At 29.8% G+C, this 12,165-nt stretch overlaps 1 protein-coding gene across 1 annotated transcript; it reads left to right on the top strand.

Annotated features, from left to right (window-relative positions):
• The first annotated feature begins 8,794 nt into the window (after positions 1-8,794).
• On the top strand, positions 8,795-11,534 carry LOC149554305 (uncharacterized). Its single transcript, XM_089828427.1, has 5 exons — positions 8,795-9,344; positions 9,632-9,679; positions 9,887-9,949; positions 10,084-10,149; positions 10,257-11,534. The coding sequence occupies exons 1-5, from the start codon at positions 9,054-9,056 to the stop codon at positions 10,869-10,871; spliced, it is 1,083 nt and encodes a 360-aa protein (XP_089684553.1). The 5' UTR covers positions 8,795-9,053; the 3' UTR covers positions 10,872-11,534.
• Positions 11,535-12,165: the final 631 nt, after the last annotated feature.

Raw genomic sequence — 12,165 nt, forward strand, 5'->3', positions numbered from 1 at the left:
GAACGCATCGATATTTAATCAAATAGAAAGCACCTAATTACCTTTCCTTTGTCAATGCGCGCTGGCTCACCCTCCGCATTTTGTTCCCCCCGGGATAGCTGCTACCTGCAAGATAAAAGAAAGTTTAGCAACTATATATGCTACAATATCAAATAAAAAGAAAATGCGAACACAAAATAATGTACTGTAGATGTCTCAAGGCCAAATGAAATGGCCGAGAGCATGGCATCATCAATCTGTCTGAGCTCCTCCTCGGTCATCAACTAAACATGAATGAAGATCACATACATATAAAAGTCAATATGGCTTAAAAATTAAAATTACTCTATTATAAAAATTAAATTTAAATCGCATATGTCATAACAAAAAAATGTATACACGTACCGACACTGAAGGAGTCCATGTAGAGGCATTCCCCTCCTCTCTCGCATCAGGGTCTGTAGCCTCTGCAAGTGTGTCTGGTGTATCCTCGCCTACTACAAAATGATACTCAAGAAGATCACCTATGGGACCCAGGCAAATATTCTTGCATGTAATGCAAGTGTGAGGCACACAAACGTGTGATGAGCTAGTCGATGATGAATTGGCACCAACATCATCAACACGAGGAGACATGATTGACCTAGCCTGAGATATCATTAGGCTACTCAGCCTATGAATGGCTCTGATGGTCTGAGAGCTAGCCTCTGTCATAATATCTGGATGCTGCACTCGAGGAGGAGGGGAGATATCAGTGGGGGGGACAAAAGTGCCAGCTTTCTTCCATTGGGAAGAGGGTCTATCCTGAGGAGCTCCTAGTCCTAAGTCCATGTTGGGCTTCATGCTCCAATAGTTCACCTTAAGTTTCAACACAAATTCTGCATATAATTTTCTAAGAAAATAAAATGGTATGTCTAAATTGCCATGTGGAGGGATATCAAAGACCATCCACCAACGATCCCAAAAGTTTTCACGTATGGCATCATTTGTGCACCATTTAATGGATAGTTTGGATTTTTTTAGGTCGACTGGTAAACCCATTTTCGGATTTGTAAAAAGGCTAGCCAAAACTTCTTTGGTTATGTTGAGGGCCGCAATCTCATCATAGTCCAAACCATCATCAAACATTGCATGTATTTCATCATGCCAATGAAGAGCGACATTTTGTTGGTTTGTAAGGGTTTCAATGTTATCCACTATGGTGTTTAATGTGGATAACATAGGAGCCAATGCGGGTACATTATTATATGTTCTCTGCAAACCTCTCAACTCGGTGAGATTCTCATTTATCAAATCCTCTATTCGAGGAGGGTTTTGAGGGGGTAGAGGATCATTTGGTGGACGGTTTTGTGGGGGTATTGGATCGTTTGGTGGGGGGTTACAAGGAATATTATCTTGTGCCTCAATGTCATCATTCTGATTAGCCATTCCTATTGAATTGCAAAACGTAATATTTATTTTTAAAAAACCTTAATTTTAACCAATTTTTTTAAAAAAACCCTAGATTCAACTAAAACAAACACAATTATGTTAAAATCTATTCAATTTAGATTAAAAATGAATTAAAAAAACAAAAAAAACTTACTTGGATATCTGATATCCGATTCTAAATCCGATATCCGATGTCGAAGCTGATATTGGTCTCAAAACGCATAATACACAGCCGCGGGTCTGTGTTTTTCTTTTAATTACTACTGGCAAATATCAGATATCCGATATTATATCGGATATTTGATTCAATATCGGATATCTGATATTGAAAGTCTCACACACAACAACGCAAATCACTTTCAATAACTTAATAAAAAACATATATGATATATTATATTATGTTTTAAATTATGTTATATTATTATAATATAATATTATTATATTATATTATTATAATATAATATTATTATATTATATTATTATAATATAATATAATAAAAAACATATGATATATTATATTATATTTTAAATTATGTTATATTATTATATTATATATTATTTTTTATTATATATTATATTGTATTTTAAATTATGTTATATTATTATAATATAATATTATTATATTATATTATATTATATTATATTATATTATTATATAATAATAATAAATTATTATAATGTATTATATTATTATAATTTATAATATATTATACTTTTTATTATATATTATATTAGATTATTGTAATGTATTATCTTATATTATATTACATTATTATAATTTATAATATATTATACTTTTTATTATATATTATATTATAATATATTACTTTATTATTATTATATTATATATATATATCATTACTATATATTATAATATTAAATATTATATTATATTATTATAATATAATATTATTATTATAATATAATATTATTATTATAATATAATATTTTTATAATATAATATAATAATAATAATATTATTATTATTATATATTATATTATAATGCATTTAATTATTATAATACATTATGTATTATAATATAATATAATATTATAATGTAGTATATTATTATAATTTATAATATATTAGACTTTTTATTATATATTATATTATAATATATTACTTTTTTATTATTATATTATATATATATATAATATATATCATTACTATATATTATAATATTAAATATTATATTATATTATATTATTATTATAGTATAATATTGTTTTAATATAATAATATTATTATATATTATATTATAATGTATAATATAATATAATATAATATAATATTATATTATAATGTATTGTATTATATTATACTATTATAGGTAATATTTTTTATATTAAAATCGTAAAAATTGGATATCCGATATGAAATTGGATATCCGATAAGGGTCGGCCTTACCTTCCAGGTTTGGTACTTGGTTAGGTGGAAAAAAGTCAGAGTGGATTTTGAAGCGCTTTTAGATGTCTTCAAACTCTAATTTTTTCACATTGCCACTTTTTGGCACACCATGATCTTGCACATACCCTTTAATATCATTTAAAGATTAAGTGTGTCAAATATATAATTTAAAATGGATATTTAGTATCATATTGAAAGGAATTTTATTTTTAACTGTTAAACTTATTTTAGTAAATATGAAGGAAGCATATTTGAAATAAGCTAAGGAAATGAAATTTTAAAACAATCCCCGTCTTTATTTAGAATCTCTCCTCTTTTTTATAGTGTATTATAGAGGGAGATCAACAATGAAAAATATCGATAGTGCTTCTTCTCATAACATTATTTCTCATGTAAATGGTATGCTTCTAGTGAGTCTCACCCCTACTACTTCATTAGCTTCAAAAATTGAATCTCAACCACCACCTACTTTGACTTTAATTGTTTTACTTGTGCCTTTAAATGCAATGACTACTAATTTGGCCTCAATGCCTTAATTATTCTTTTATGCTTAACAAAGTTGTTGGAAAATTTGAGAAACACAATTCAAACAACGTACAAATCTCCATGATAACTTATTATCTCATAATCAATCTATAAACTAATATATCCTTCAAAATATTATTTTTGTTGTGTGATTTTATGTTTGTTTAAATAGAAACAAAACTTCAATGTTTAGATTGGCAAATTAAAATCTTATTTTCTACAAGACCAATACCAATAAATTCAATGGCTTTGTTTAGTTTTTGAAAATGTTTTATATTCTCAAGCATAAATATAGTTAAAAAGAATGCCATCCATATAATAGATTTATAGTATTTTCTAATATTTTTAATTGCATTATCAAATTAGAATGATATTCCAAGACAAACAACAAAGTTATATTAAGTATTTTTTGCTAAACAATATTAAAGCGTTTAAATGTTTACTTATATAATATATTTTAAAAATTTACAATTTATATATAATTTTTTCTTTCCACTCACATTGGACCTTTTTTTTCGTATCAAGAGTGTTAGACACTTAAAGAGGGGGAGTTTTTCCTTCACCTAATAAATCCACCTTCAAGTAGACCTCAAATATTCTTTTATTTATATAAGATTAAGTAAGTTGGTTCTAATAGATCATAGTAAAATTATGATTTTACATTTTTCTTTATTTTTTAAATATAAATTCTACAAAATTCATGGGACAACTTTTAAATAAAATTATTATCGTTTCATTGTTGTGTTGTGTAAGGGCTAATTGATTATCATTTTAAAAAATTTACTACTTTTTTATTTTTTTCTTTAGCTTCTTCGTAGTAGTAATTATGCATTTCTTCTAGCTAATATTTATTTTCTTAAAAAATCTATCTTCTGAATCAAATTTTTAAAAATAGAGATCATATTTAACATTATTTCTTGTTTTAAGTAGTCATAATTCTCTCCTCAAAATAAATCATTATAAATTTTCATCAAATTGATCCTAGAATACTAGGAATAGAATATCAATTAGAACTTGTATCAAAAATTTAAATTTACAAACCTAAGGGTATTACTTGATTAATCCCCAAGGTTAAGAAAGGTTAAGGAAACTAAGATATATAGGCACTAATAGTTTCATTCTCATATTGATAAGATTACTCACATCTTATAGAAAATCATGGTTATATTAAAAAATGGTTCCATATATATAGGATGGTCTAACCCAAAACTAATTATAAGAATCCATGAACAAGTCTCAAAAAATGACAAACAAAACTTGTCATCTAGGTACAGTAGGAAATAGGAATTTGTGTGTAATGCCCCGCCAAGGGATCTAAAGAATTAACCTAAAGTTTTACTAAGTTTGCCAAAAAAATAAATAAATTTAATCATGAAAGATAAATCATTCACATCAAACACATAGTAGCGGAAACAATAACATACAATCAACTATAAGCATACATAATAGGTTACATTACTTAAGGATCCCAAGACGCTGAGTAACATCTAAATCAACTAGTATTAATGATTCCATCTAATACTACATCCACATAATATAATAATAAAAAGTCCAACGTTCTTAAATTACATTTTCGATTGCTCGATCATCCACTGTACATGCAACCAAATGGAGCAACGAAGAGCATACCAGAGAGAATACTAGAGAGAGATTTTTCTCAACTAGAAGGAGCAAGACTCATGAGTTTTCAAGAAGAAATGTCACATATAAAATATATTTTGATTGATGAAATGAGCTTCATTGGTCAAAACATGTTGGAAAATATAGATTCACGATTGCGCCAAGCATTCCCACAATCTGCACATATAAGCTTTGGAGGTAAAGATTCTATTTTTGCATCATGAATAGCTAACTCATGTGTGAAATATACTATATTTGAATCAAATTTATGAATTAATACATAGTTTTTAAAATAATTATTTTCGTCAACTGTATTTTAGGTGTATCTATAATATTGGTGGGAGATTTGGGCCAGTTGCCTCTTGTCAATGATAGAGCAACATATGCTAGTAATAAGCGCGCAAAGTTGCTATGGCAAGAATTTAAGACTGTTGTCACATTAGATAAGATATTTAGACAAGATGGGGAAGATATTGACCAACAAAGATTTTGACAACTTTTGACGAATCTAAGAGATGCAAACCCACAAATTGATGATTGGAGGTTGCTAATGTCAAGGACCCCTATCAACATAGATGTTGCAACAAATTTTGAATTTGATAATGATGTTCATTTGTTCTCAACAAATGAAAATGTTCATGCTCATAATAAAAAAATGCTGCATTCATTGAAGCATCCCGTTGCACGTTGTATTGCATCAAAAATAGGTACTATTAATACAATAGATGACTGTGTCAAATGATGAGCTTGATCTAGAGTTGTTAATATGTAAGGATTCAAGGGTCATGCTAACTTCAAATCTATGGATAGAGGCTGGTCTTGTAAATGGGGCTCTTGGATACATTCGAAAAGTTGTCTACAAGCAAGGCAGTGCTCCACCTGAGCCTCCAACATATGTGATGGTTGAGTTTGATGGTTATTCAGGGTTACCATTGGAAGATCATAATCCAAAGATAATTCCAATACCACCAATACAAAAGGGTAGAACACTTCAATTGCCATTGAGGTTGGCATGGGCATTGACTATTCACAAATCTTAGGGATTGACTCTTCCTAAAGCAACAATTGATATAGGACCAAGAGCAGGGTTGACATTTGTGGCAGTTTCACGTGTAAAATCTCTCCAATGTTTGAGAATAATGCCTCCTTTCACATATGATCGTTATAAGAAAATGAAAAAGGGTAGACAAATTTCCAAGTGCAAGGATGAAGAAAATAGACTTAAGCACCTTGAAGATAGTTGATGTGATATGTTATTCTTAAATGTTATGTCTGTAAAAATCTTTTTGAACACATAAGTATTTTGTTTGTAACACTTCCTACTATATTCCATGTTTTAAAAATGTCTATATTATACAATGATAAATGATAAAAATAACTTTCTTCATTTTAATTTATTCTATTTTGAGAAATCCTATCTTTTTTTAATGACATTTTATTTTTATAGATCTTAATTAATTGTAATGATGTATTAAGTAATAATTATATCTTAACTAATTGTACTTATGTTTTAAGTAATTATTGTACTGATTCATTCATTGATATCACTTTATGTTTACAAATTATATTTACTTTTGCTTCAATGTCTCTTAATATTTGATGACAATATTATGGATAACTTTTTTTTTATTTAAACTATTAAATAAAAGATTCATTATATAATTTGAAGGAAAAAAATCAATGAATATAATTTACTTATTCTAATTATAATCATCCAATATTAATTTGATTTTGTTTCATAATTTTAAAATTAGTGAACTAAACTTTATTTGTATTAACTTCATTTGGTCTATATTTAAGTATAAGTGCTAGATTTAATTTGTGTGTTCTATATTTGATTATATCTTATAATGATTATATATATATTTTTATTGATATTTGTTTAAAATTTTGCAGCATATCATTTGAGCTATGGATTCTTCTATTGGAGAGTCAAATATCATTGTTACGAGTCCTGCTACTTCCATAACCTCAAATAATTTCTTTGAGATTGATTTAGATAAATGTAAACGAATAATCCGAGAATCATGCTCACATATAATCAAAGCTTTGGAGAATGCTGCATTGTCAATTGATACTGTTGATGAACTAGAAATAATGGAAATGGAAGATGTTGCCAAAGTTATGCATGACACATCTGCAAAAACAGATGCATTTCCAGAAATGATGAAAGAAGTCTACCATGATCATTGCTCTAATAAAGGTCGCAACACCATCCTTATCACTGAGGAATATGTGATGTAGCTACATCATTATGGAGAAAAGTTCTTTTTTTAGTTTCTTCTCATATTTCCTATACTTCATCTGAATACTTCTACTTGGGCTTATATTTCCTATTTCATCTATGTAAGTTTTATGAACAACAACATGAATAAGTTATTTTCACTATTTCATCTATGTGAATTTTGTGAACAACAAAATAAATAAATAAATTCCACTCTTCAAATGATGTTTAAAGGTACACTTACAATATTTGATGTTACATTTTCTATGCAGAATCATCAACACTAATAATAATATTTATGAAATTGCTGACATTGATATGTATATTATGTATAAAATTTATGCTCTTATTCATATGTTAGATGCCATATTATTTATGCACAATCATCAAAACTAATAATAAAATGTATAAAAATATAAAATTGATACTGACCCTTTAAAAAATTAACATTTTATCAAGTCGTTCAAAATTAATTATTCAAATGCATTATGCCAAATTTTATTTTAATATTTATTAATAATTAAAGTTATTAATTCTAATAATTAAATAAGCTTAATTTATTAAAATAATATTTTAAAAAATAAAAATAATAATATAAAAATAAATATAATATATTTAAACAAATAACATTATTAATTGTGCACCGCGTCTGCTACTAGCTTATATATATTTTTATATATATAAAAAATCTGAGAGTTATCCTTCTCGAAGCGCTTATTTTCATAATCTAACTAAGTGCAATAGGCGCCTCTAGAAGGATAACTCTCGACTTTTTTATATATATAAAAATATATATAAGCTAGTATTACAAACAATATTATAAAATATAATTAAAAAAGAATGTTGTTTAATTTATTTTTATTTATAAAAGTAAAATGATAGCAATAATTCAAGTACTTTTATTAAAAAATCAAAGTTTTTAAAAAAATTACAAATTGAAATACTGAACTTTATAATTGATTAAAAAACTTGGTAATAGAAATAAATAGTAATAATTGTCATTGATTAGACATATTGGATTAAAAAACTTGGTAATAAAAATAAATAGTAATAATTATTATTGATTAAACATTCATTTGTGAGGTGGAGGATAAAAACTAATTGTTTTTTTTTTTAAAGTTAATCCACTTGTCACAAATGTGGAAAAGATAAGATTGTAATTAATGCATTCATAAAATTCTTATAAATCAATGTATTTGCAAAGTGTTGAAAATTCTATATTAATATGTAATGAAAATTAATTTTCTCCCTTACTATTTTTAATCCCCACCAATCCCAATAAAAATAATTAGTCTTTTTTCATATGTTAAAATCATAAAAAATAGGTCAACATTACAAATTTCTGTATAGGAAAAAAATATTTATCTGCCATTGGTGAGATGGAAAAGATGGTTGGCATGTAAAGCAACACATAGAACCCCAAAAGTGATTTCCCCACTTTGTATGGTTTTAAGGCTCGTTGAGAGTGCATGGCTTTATAATTTGGACTAGCGCGGTCATCCGAGGTGTCATCCCCTAATGAATGAGTATTTCTTAGTATTTTCTTAGCTGGTTCCTGTGGTGCGACTCCAGACTTTTAAACCCTAAAAACACCGAAAGGGAAGGAGGGAATGAGCCGGCAGCCGGCCACGTGGCATGAAGCGCCATAACGCATTCGATGGATTTCATTCCTTCACCAATCCATCCCGCCCACCTCCTCTTCTTTCTTCGTATTCAGCGCAAGGAAAAACGCACCCTGCTCATCCAACAACGCTGGTGGCAATCTTCTTGTCCAACTTTAAAAATAGAAGGGAAAAAATGCCTATTTAAGCAGCCTTTGAGTGGCCCTATTCAAGTTTTGTAACATAAGCAATTGTAGCAGAAGCCATGGAGTTGTCAAAGAAGCGCAGCAGGGATTTCGGGATTGGCAATGCCTTCACAGCAGAAGAAATGGAAGCAGCAGATGCTCTGCTAAGACTTTGTCATTCGGATTGCTTTTTTGTTCAGTGGGGAGTCAAAAGGAGGCGATCTGCTATCGCTAGAGGTGGTTTTAGTGACACGCGCATTCCGTACCAAGCTAAACTGGCCAACAGAAGTCCCTCGACGCCTCTTGGAATATCCTGGAGTGAAAGTGATGAGTTTGATGAGAGGGCAGGTGGGCTGCCGCCGTCTTCAAAGGTAAGTGGGTTTTCACGATTTAGTTGGTTTTGAATTGGGGTTGTTCTATTTTTCATTTTTGTATATGATGGTAATGGAATGTGGACGATTAGAGTTGTTTATAAATGGGTTTGGAGTGCTGTTTGAATTGTATGATTTGTACATGAGTTTTTGAATTAGCTTAAGTCATCGTTAAGATATTGGGTCAGAGATTTTCAGATTTTTTGAGTTGGGTGTTTTTTTTCTGAATTTATTGATTTGGGTTTGAAAATTCTCTTAGATTTCGAGTTGGGTTTGGAATTCTGCAGGATACGAATGCTAAAAATGTGTGTCGGAGAAGGCTGCCAAAGAAAAAGGTTGGTGTCTATATATGAACTTATAAATATAGAGTGAAGAAATACACATATTTGCAGCACTTGCCTTTTTGCATGGTGTTGCATTTATATATGCAAGTTTTTGCATGTATAGGCTTTTGTGTTCATGTGTGCATGAAATCTTCCTGTCTTGTTGGAAAAGGTAAGAGATCTTGTACATCACTAAGATATAGGGTTTGATGAATGCAGACACATAAGGAATTGAAAGAAATGGTGAACTCACTCTCTGTAGAGAAGAGCAGATTGAAAAAGGTTGGTTTGTTTATCACTTGTTTCCTCATTATTTTAATTTTAAAAATATTTTATTATCTTTTATGCAATCACAAGTGTTTTTCACTAGTTTTGACTAGAGGAATGTTTCCCATGGGCGTTATGTTTTGGATTAGGAGGAAGAACAATTGTTGAAAACCTATCAGGAGCTACAAAAACGCAACTATCATTTAAAATCACAGGTACAACCTGACATTGGCTGCCATTTTTGTTAATTTTTCTTTTGCAAAGAGTTGAGAAAATGAGGGATTGCACTTTACTGAGAAATGGTTGTTTTCTGTATTTGTAGTTGGTAGCACGTCTCACTCAAAGACAAGAGCAAAATCCACTCTCCACTTCTCAGCTAACATCATCTGATGGGGTTTCAAGCCATGGTATAGAGACTTTTGCTTGTGTCGATGATTTATCAAAGCATAATGAACATAACCAGTCTGACCATTTTGTTGGCACACTAAGCACTGTGTACGAAGAACCTTTGAAGCCACTCTCAACTTCACAGCCAAAATCATGTGATGGGGTTTCAAGTCATGGTACGAAGATTTTTGCTTGTGTTGATGATTTATCAAAGCTTAATGAACATAACTCGTCAGACCATTTTGTTGGTACACTAAGCACTGTGTATGAAGAACCTTTGCATGTTGGAGTGTATCAACCCGAACTTGAATCTCCATCTGGCTTTGAGAATGGAGACTCTTCAAGACCTACTAAAGATCCCTCAGGTCTTTTAAGCATATCAGATCTAAATGCACTTACTGAAGCTATGTGTGATATGGTTCCAAATGGTTTTCACGAGGAAATGCTTCTTTCAAAGAACAAAGTTGCAGTTGCTGCTGAAGCAAGGAGGCGACGTATAGAGCTTACTAGAGCCAAATATGCCCAAATGCGTAAAGTTCGATCAAGATGAATTAACAAATGGGTACACTGTATTTCATTAACATTTCAGATGTCAAATTGTGTGCAAGAGATCAATGCACGCTTCAAAATTCTCTCCTCTCATCATCAAAATATTTTGTCCTGTAGGTTAAGTTCTTGGTTTGATGCAGTATGTCTAAAGTTTTGTAGTTTGGCATCGGTCTGTAGATGTCAAAGAATGCTGCATAGTTGGCTAAATGGCAATTAAATTAACTAATCGAATTTAGTCAGAAATAGTCATGGACCTAGGCAGTAGACACATTTGTTTAATGCTGGTTAAGGTGGATGGTATCTGCGAGTGGGGCAACCATGCTAATTTATATACATTTTCCGTAGATATCAGGCAAAGCATAAATTTGTTACTCAATATCATGACAACAAAGTTGTCTTGACTTGGGCAGCACATTACAGTATGTAGGTAGTAAGTATCTAGCAATGAATCGTGAGTCTGGATACAAATACACTTCTCTCTCAATCTTTTAGAGTTCTGAGGGTTTAAATAAGATACTCAGATTCTTTAATTTGTATTATAATGACCAATTTTGTTTTTCACAGCTTGTGAGAAAATATGGCAATTGTAAGAGAGACACAATTAAAAATGCTGTAAGAAATAAGAGAGTATCTACCTGGGACATTGATCTCCAGTTTAGCATCATCTTGTAGAGTTAAATGCATGTTATAATTGGTTCCAAGTATTAGCCTTCTTTGGCTATATTGATCATGTAAGTATCAACTTTGTATTTTCCATCTACCATTCACAACCCCATTCATTAAAGAAAATCTCACTGACATTTTTTATAAGTTTGAGGCATAATCTAATGCTTGAAAACTGCTTTGAGGTACTGAATAATTGTGTACTTTCTCAGGTGTATTACAATTTTACTTGATGTATTGGTTACCTACTGATCATCTGAAGAGGTTGACATTAGTGCAAGAATGTGGACTCCTTGCTTCACTAACAGCTAATCGTTTGATAAGTTTTTTATTTTTATCATTAGGAACATTTTCTTTGGTCACAAAAGCTAGAGAGTCTTTGGAAATCCCAATTATCTTTTTGGTTTATATGGTACCTTTTGCTGCAATTTTTATGTGTAAGTCTTCATATTTGCAAAATTTCAATCTGGATGTTCTAATCAATACAATCATTACCTTAAAGGCAGAATGCAACGTTGTTATAGGGACCATTAGTTCTGTTTATTCGCATTCAAGGGCTTTAATTTTTATTCTCATCAATGTTGTATGTAGATAAAGACTACCATTTTGGTGAATAAGACTCTTCTGTGCAC

This window comes from Cupressus sempervirens, chromosome 5 (genome assembly GCF_028749045.1).
Source record: "Cupressus sempervirens isolate cs-2001-9-10 chromosome 5, ASM2874904v1, whole genome shotgun sequence".
Taxonomy (NCBI): Eukaryota; Viridiplantae; Streptophyta; class Pinopsida; order Cupressales; family Cupressaceae; genus Cupressus; species Cupressus sempervirens.